We start from the raw sequence: 9,134 nt of genomic DNA on the forward strand, positions 1-9,134 counted from the left end.
AGGCTAATAAATTTAAATGGGGACGCATATGCATGGAAGGGTCCAGAAGACGAGCGGTAGAGCATAGCTCTGAGCTACACGTCGGGGAAGATGGCGAGCCCCAAGGGCGTGGTGCTGCATCACAAAGGTGATGGCTTTGAGCGGAGCTCTGATGCGAGGAATGAATGAAGGAGCTGTGTATCTATGGACACTTTCTGTGTTTTATTGTAATGGCTGGTCTTACAACTGGACACTTGCTTCGCTTTGTGGCACCACAAGCTTAAGTTCATCAACTCGCATGCAAATGATGGTGGGAGAGAGAGTGAAGCTGCCAAGCCTTGGTGAGTCCTACACTACTAAAAAAGCGAACGATGTTAACGAGAAATGAACAGAAGGTGATGGATGCACCGATTTAATTAATTTATAATTTATTTTACACTATCGTATAATATAAATTATTTAGTTATTTTTTAAAAAAATTTATGATTAAATTTATACTTTTATATAGTTTAAATTCATTTTAGTTTTCCTATTTGCCTTGAATGGACAAGTAGTTTGCCCACACATACCCAGGATCGTTATGGGCCTACTCTTGCTGTTTAGATCCCAGTCAAGCCCGTAACTTTTATACCCTTGATTGGCCCATCACATGACATATTGTCAGCCTGTGACCCGAGGTTGTTTGATGTTTCTTAAATTCGAAGCCGAGCTCACGAGAAAATTTCTCAGGGCCGTGGCTCGTGGCAATATTTGACAGCTAGTGCAAAGGAAGGAATTAGAAATCATTCTCTGATCAATGTCTGTCAAAAAGAGACCACTGACAAAAATCTAACCCAAACCAAAACTCGTCAGATAAAATTTATCAATTAAATCAATGTACAATAATTTTCTATCTCATGATATTATTTTGGTTTAAGGTTTGGTTAAACACACAACTAAACTCTTGACATGCTTTTGGAAGGCTTTTAACTAGGTGAATAAATCAAGTGCAAAGATGATTATTTTTGTTAATTGGGAAAAGTGTAAAAACAAAGCAAACTCATGGCCAGAGTTGTGACTTTTATTCGTAATAGCAAAACAAAACGTTTTTTATTAGCTAGAAAAGTTAGGGTTTGATATATATATATGTTGTTAGCTCGACTCAAGAAGTATTCTTTATATTTTGTCACCATTTGAAGTTTTGTATATTAGGATTTGGACATTAGAAAAACTTAAAGCAAATAGTTGGAGTTATGAATACATTCTGAGCTCATTTTTTTAGATTTTTTTTTTATTGCTCTTACCTAACTTTCTCTTTTATATTTTGATAGAGGCCCATATATTTTGATAGAGGCTCATATTTTGTGTATTTGTATCAATTAACACTAATTTTTTCCTCTTTTTTATGTTTAGTAATATACTCTCTCCCTTAAAAGATGTAAAATATTTTTAATTAAATTTTACTTTTTAATAAAGTAGTTACTTGTTTTCAAACTAATACTATATTTTCATATATATACCCCTATTTTTAATAAAATGTTTCATTTTAAAATAAATATAAAGTAATTTATTCATTAGGAGTACTTTTGAAAAAAAATAATGATTACACCTTGAAATACTAAAAATATCTTATATTTTTTAATGGAAGGAATATAAATGTTTCTCTTACTATGTGAATAAAAAAATTATACTTTAATCCTAAATAAATAAATAAAGTATTAAATATTAATAAAAAATAAAAAGATATAATAATATATTTGGTTCAGGACGTTATCTTATACTCCCTCTGATCCCATTTATAAAGTATATTTTAAAAGGTTTATTCGGTCTCATTTATACATCATAGTACCACTTTTTAGGTAATATTTGAAAAATATATTCAAAATTACCCTTCCTAAGAGAGAAAAAATAACATGATATTACTTTTTAGATTTGTTATATAGGAGCATACTTAAAATTTTACACATTTTTATTCCTTTTACTTCTTTTGCATTAATATTGATGACATTGATAGAAATGACTTATAAAGAGAATTGGAGAAATACTTCCTCCGTCAAAAAATGTAAGGTATTTTTTAAAAAGTTAGATGTTAAAAAATATAAGGCATTTTTAATTTTTTGACGTGTAATTATTACCTTTTTTTTAAAAAAAAAGTGCCTCTATTAATAAGGACTTTATATTTATTGTAGGGTATTTAATAGGGGTAAATATGTAAAGATAGGGTTAGTTTGAAAGTAGGTAATTACTTTATTGGGGGTGATATTCAATTAAAAATGTCTTACATTTTTTAAAGGGAAAGTATCTCTTTTTGTTTTGAATATAATTTTTTGTTGGTAATGTCATGTGTCTTATTTATTTTCAGGATGAGATAAACTCGCCTTAATATGATTGAAATAAAATGGGACTGATCAGGATAGATTTAGCATGAATATCCCATAACCTTCATTAGGAATGTTCTTGGGATGGGATGGAACTGAAACATCTCTGTCTGCTGTTCCCATCCTGAAAAAAAATTGGATTGAATTTTTGTCTCATATTTCATCTCATCTTAAAAGTCATCTCATTTTATGAGGGATTGGAATGAGATTCTTACCATCCTGATATATCAAACAATATGAGAGAAATGTCTAGATAATAATATTCATTAAAATTTTAAATTATATAATTTATTAAGTTTAAAATTAAAACAATACAAGTACATAAATTACAATAATTTAAAATCAATTATTAAATTACATCAATCACAACTATAAGTGTATAATACATTATGATGGCAATTACAAATAATTTATAAATTATAAGAGTAATAACAACAAATAAGTCAGGCACAAATTAAGTCATTATTTTTCTTTTTTTAGTTGAGATATGCTAGATTAATTACTCTTTAAAAATAAAACAAAAAATATAATATAAATAAAAGTTATTAAATAGACAGATATAAAAATAAATTATATTAATATAATTAATATATTATAAAAAATATTATTATATACTGTTTAATCTGTATCATTAAAATTATTAATATAAAAAATTTTAGTTTTAAATAAGAATAATACATCTTGAAGTTATAAATGATATAATTAATATATATAAAAATTATATTAATATAATTAATATATAATTTTAGAATAATAAAAATAATATATATATATATATATATAAATATTCAAAATAAAATTAAATATTCTGATAATAATTTCATATCCCGTCTTAATTGTTTCTGGATCAAGACAAGACTCATCATACAAGTTGAACTCTGCGTAGTATCAAGGGCCGGGCACGCGTTGAGAGCCTGAGACAGTGATCCACAATTTATGAGACTGTTACAGTGCTCGTGGCTAGCACGGGCATGGCGCCAAACTACTTACGAGGGACAGTTGGCTTTCGAGTTCGAGACTTGCGAGAGTGAAAATCAAATCCCATTAATCCACTGTTTTTGAGAGTCGTTCTATAAAATTCAAGATTAACATTAATTTGGTTTTTTTCTTTTTTTTTCAGGGATAATAATGTATTTAGGTTGCCGAAACCACTTAATTTTATATAAGGTCTAGTGTAATTTGAATATTCTCTACAAGTAAAGAACTGACTTTAAACAAATTTCAAAGATAAAATGACTGGTTACCTCTCATTTAAAAAAGAGAACATCATGTGAAGAAATATAGGACATGTATACGTGAAAACTGAACGTTTCCTTATAAAAACGAGTCATTTTCTTATAGAAAATCAAAGTTTACTTGTTAATTTCTCGAGTTTTTTTTCTCTCTCTAAACTTGGAGAAATACAAAACACGTACAGGTAGAAACTAAACCACATATCCTTTTGTAAAAGAACGAATACCATCTTCCCATCAATAATTGAAGCAAGCTTGTTGACCTTTTTTTGTTTTCTTTGGGAGAAACTTGGATAAAGATTTTAGAAGGAAATGTTTGGTTTTCACATGTACATCTGACACATTTTTGGGTAACAGGTTCTCTCTTTGAAAATCAAGAGTGCTTCAGTTATTTCACGTTCGAATATATTTTTAAGTCAATCCTTTAGATTTATAGAGAATATTCATATTGTATTAAAAAATTGTCAAAAATAGTTTTAAAATTTTTTCTCGGCCAGTTACCATTAATAATACTATTTTTGACAATATACTTGTCAACACTTATTAACGGTCAAGTAAGTGTCAATAAAACAAATATTGACAGTCATTGATGCATATTTTGACACTTGTAACCCTCAAAAATAATTCTTTTTTTTAGCAGTGATTGGTCGTTGTCTGAAATTGAGTAATGGCTATAAATAGTAGCTCGAGGGTCCATTTTTTAACACAATGCCTGTTGGGATAATTTTTACAATTAATTTTAAAATCTAAAATTATAGTTTTGTAAAAATACATCTAAACTCTCCTGTAATAAGTTATGATTAATTATTAATTTAAAATTATAATTTTTTTATAAATATCCAAACACTTATTATATATGTCAAATTCAATTATGAACCCAAAATTCTGTTTTTTTTATATTTAAATATTTTTATACATGCCAAAATTAATAATGAACTTTTATAAAATGGAAGTTATCTGATTTTGGATAATTTGATAGAAAGTATAATTGAAGGACAATCATTCCCAGTGCGCATTGGAAGCTCAAAATTTGTGTCATGATATGCGGATATACATATGGTTGAAGCATCTGTAGAGATGGGTAAGAGAGTAGAAAATATTTTGCACTGACTGTGCTCTATTTTTAAAAGACTAGATGGTTTTAATTTGGGAGAATCACAAATAAATTCATCTAAAATAGAAAAATAATAATTTGATTTTGCAAAATGTAATAGTGCCTTCTAAGTTCTAAGAGATTTAATTGCCATTAAAGCTTTTTATAAAATGTCAAAAATATCTCTTAATCTAAAAAAGTGTAACAAAGTTTTTTCATTCATAATTTTAGTTCTAAAATTCGTATCTTTAGTTCAGGAAATGATTAAAGTAGGCATTTATACCTTTCTTTTACCATTTGTTTTTCAATCAACAAAATTTCTTTTGTTCACAACTTTAGTTTAATGAATTATTAAAGTGATTTGGGCATTCGCAACCTTCTCTCCCATTTTTATTCAATCAATAAAGTGCAAAATTTTTTTTTTCACAAGTTTAGTTTAGTAAATAACTAAAATGATTTAGACATTCACAATTTTGCTTTAGTTTTTAGAATTAAGTAGTATTTATGTCATTAAATAAAAAGCTTTAATGATGATTAGACCCTTTGAGACTTGAAAAATATTATCACATTTTAGAATATTTTTTAATTGTCACTTTTCTATTTTATAGGTTTATATTTGTTATTCTCCCTTTTAATTTTTAAAGAGCTGCGTTCAAATCTATTTGGAATTTAAAAAAGAAGGGAATATATTCTCTGTTCCATCTCTGCCAATGAATATATTCTCTTTTCCAATCATAGTTATTCCACTAAAATGGAAATAATGAGTTCCAAATATTCCTTCATGTTCTTGTTTGCTGTCTTACACTATGTTTGATCGGTAAGGAAAGGGAAGGAGAGGTGAGTGGGAGAGTGGGATCTATGCAAATCTCTCTAATTTGGGGAAAAGATTGAGAGCAAGAGGAAGAAATTTTTTTAAAAATATTACATTTTTCTCTCCCTCCCTTCAATTTTCACAACCAAGCTCGGTTCTTGAAGAATCTCTGCTTGTGCAAGTTTGTTCTTGAGATTAAAACACAAATATATTTTAAAAGTTTTTCGCCAATTATATATTGGTAACCTTAAATTTTGAATGGTGCAATATTATTTTAAAAGTTTGAAAAATGTTGCAATTTTACCTTAAAGTAATGCTTAACTAATATTAACTATTTGCTGAAAATTTTGACTAGAGTTAAAAAACAATTTTATCTAAATTTTTTTAAAAAAATAATTGATATCTTAAACTTTCCATTAACATAATATTTTTGAATCATCAATATTCAAATTATAAAAAAATTCTAACAGCCCATTGTCATTGTTAAAAATATAATTTATATTTATAGATTTTGAGTTGAGGTTTCACCCAAGGTTGTTTCCATATAAATCAATTCTATCTTGAACACTTCACAAATTTTTTCTTAAAATCCAGACTTATCTTTATTTTGCTCATGAGTAGGTCTCAATTTATCATGCTTAAATATAAACTTGTTCAAACTTGTATGAGAGCAACATAAACTACCCTTAATTTGGACTTCAAGACATTCAATATAATTCAAATTTAAAATATTTTTTTGATTTTAGATTATAACAAGTTGAATCTTTTTTTTTTAATCTGAAAGTTAATAACTAAAAAATATTATACCAATTAAAAGTTTAGGATATAAATGATTATTTCAGACAAACCTTCAAAACAAATTTACCCTTGAACATTCAAAATAATAATTAATACTGGTCAAATGTTATGTAGATGATTAACATTGCATCAATTTTAAAACTTCTATAATAATATTGTACCAATCAAAAATTAAAAATATCAGTTACATTTGGCCAAAAAAACTTTTATGACATTTGCCTTGACTCTTTTTCCCCTCCCCCTTCTTGATGGAACCAAACAGAACAATCTACCGACATTCAAAGTGATTGAAATATATTCTCTTCGTACTTTTTATCATTCGGCTAATAAAAATGATGTTGGGCGACTTCCCCCCCCCCCCCCGGCCCCCGGGAAATATCCTTCGGCTTAGTATTGAAATTCTTAGAACAGAAATTATTTAGCAGCCTTTTTCTTCCACATACTCAATCCCAAGCAGGTGGAAAATTGGCATCCAATGTGCACCATTATTGTTCGATCACAACTCATCAGAATTTGCACAACATAATACTCATAACCAAATGCAAACTGACGCACTAGTTACGAATACTGTTCACACAGTAATCAAGACTCCAGAAGAAGAAAACATCATTATATATTAATACACACTCTCGGTGAGCTTCAAGCCTTAGCAGGCAAGAAAGCTCTTCCGGGCTGTCGCAAGGCCAAAGGTCCATGGCACCCAAGAACCTGAAAAGCATAAAGGAAAAGAGAAATTAGTTTGCACAAGAATGTGATTTCAGCAGAGCTAAAAACATCCATGTTAGACAAAAAAGTAGAGTTCATCGCATATGTTTAAGAATCCTAAAATACTAGACAAGTAATCAGAATTCTTTCCAAAACGATATATAGTTATAGTAGGAGACAAACCTTGGCATTGACTCCATCTGGCACAACTCGATTCTCTGACTTAAATTTCAGGTAGTCAGCGCGGCTAAATTTGGTAAATCCCCTGAAAATAGAAAACAAAAGATGATTCTCACAGTCAATTTGATAAACTAACATAGAACTCAGCTAAAAAGGTTCACATGTACGCGGGAGAAAATATAGAAGTCCATGTGAAAAGCATTGTCACATTCTCAAAGAAACCCCCTTGGGTTAATTCATGAGATATGGGATCATAAATCCAGCCAACCATGTTTGAGTTTATGAATCCTTCATATCAGAAATTAGTAACTTGACAATAGCAAATTTAAAATAACAACCAAAAAACGAAAAATTGACGAGTCCAATGAAGACATGGGAATTTCATAGTTGACATAGTAAAACCATTAAGAAATCAGAGATAAGCGTATGCTTTCTTACCACTTCCTGCTGACAATGATCTTCTGGCGACCGGGAAACTTGAATTTAGCACGGCGAAGAGCCTCCTGGGCATGGTGACTGTTGCTGTCCTTGCAACGAACAGACAGAAGCACTTGACCAATGTTGACTCTAGCACAAGTTCCCAGTGGCTTCCCAAAAGCACCTCTCATCCCTGTCTGAAGCCTATCAGCTCCAGCACAGGAAAGCATCTTGTTGATTCGCAGAACATGGAAAGGATGAACCCTAACTCGCAGGTGGAAAGCATCTTTCCCTGCAAACTTGGCCATGTATTTGTTGCAAGCTATACGAGCAGCCTCAAGAGCTTCACTTGAAACATTCTCCTTCTCCCAAGATACAAGATGTACACAGAATGGGAACTCATCAACTCCTTTCTTTTTCATCCCAACATCATAAATCCTGATCTTTGGGTCAGGTACACCGCGGCAGTATCGAGACTTAGGGTATGGCTTGTTCTTTATCTGGCGATAACACCTGGCCGGTCCTGAAAAATCATAAGCAGCGAGCAGCATCTGGTAAGGAAACCTCAAACAAATCTCCAAGCAAAACTCAAACACCAGTAGGTTCATGTCATAACAAGTTATAACTGAGTCAAATCTTAAGCTCTTACAAATACCGAATGATATCAAACTTCAGTTCAATCTAAATCAGAACAATTTCTTTTTTCTTTTTAAAAGGATATAATTTGGTGAATACAAACAGCTTCGGAAACCATTATGATTCATAATACCCAAGACTACCAAAATTCATCTGTTTCCATACAAGTCATGGATCCCATTTTCCATCAATTGACAAAAATTGAAAACCCGTGTGAGCAGAAACAAGCTAAGAAATTCAGAGCAGAAAGCCAAAGAATTAGAGAAAGACTATCGAACTGAGAAATCACCACTTACTCCTTCCCATGATTAACCTTCTCCTCTCTTCCTGAGACACAGCAAAAACCCTAGAGATTGGGGATGTGGAGAGAGGACGATGGCCTTATATAGGTATGCAAAGAAGCGAGGAGAAGGACATGGTGCAGGCTGTTGTACGTATGGGCTTACGTCAAAGTGGGCTCCACTAGAGAGCTTTTGCCCATACTATTCAATATGTCAGCCCATGAAAATTGATAAACCCGTTTACTTATTGGACACGCTTCTTCTTAGCCCAATACGACACCGACCTAGTTAAAGCAACAATAAACAATTATTATTTTTATAATAATAAACAATTATTATTTATAGATTCTTCAATACAACTGTGTTTTTTGGTCTTGTTCTAGGAGTTTCCACTCCTAGATTTATGTCATGTTTATTTATTTCTTTCCTTTTATGTGATTTCTAAGCCTTTTTTTTTTATCATTACCCAAAATAAATATCAACAATGATTAATCAGTGAAAGAGATTTGATTTTTTAAAAAAAATTATGTACCTAATTTTATATATTTAAAATATTTGTTGCATGTAAATCCTTCATTCATACTGAAATGATAAGTTATGTATTTGAATATAATTCCGGTTTTGGGCTTGTATATTTCAGTTTAT

General features: G+C 30.3%; 1 protein-coding gene across 1 annotated transcript; it reads right to left on the reverse strand.

Moving 5' to 3' along the window:
• Window positions 1–6,669: 6,669 nt before the first annotated feature.
• Window positions 6,670–8,660, reverse strand: LOC129301913 (60S ribosomal protein L10-like). Its single transcript, XM_054940540.1, has 4 exons — window positions 8,505–8,660; window positions 7,594–8,095; window positions 7,159–7,240; window positions 6,670–6,978 (listed from the first exon to the last, which is right to left on the reverse strand). Exons 1-4 carry the CDS (start codon window positions 8,512–8,514, stop codon window positions 6,910–6,912), a joined length of 663 nt encoding a protein of 220 aa, XP_054796515.1. The 5' UTR covers window positions 8,515–8,660; the 3' UTR covers window positions 6,670–6,909.
• Window positions 8,661–9,134: the final 474 nt, after the last annotated feature.

Source organism: Prosopis cineraria, unplaced genomic scaffold, assembly GCF_029017545.1.
Source record: "Prosopis cineraria cultivar Desert tree isolate PC_DT_omini unplaced genomic scaffold, ASM2901754v1 PC2, whole genome shotgun sequence".
Taxonomy (NCBI): Eukaryota; Viridiplantae; Streptophyta; class Magnoliopsida; order Fabales; family Fabaceae; genus Prosopis; species Prosopis cineraria.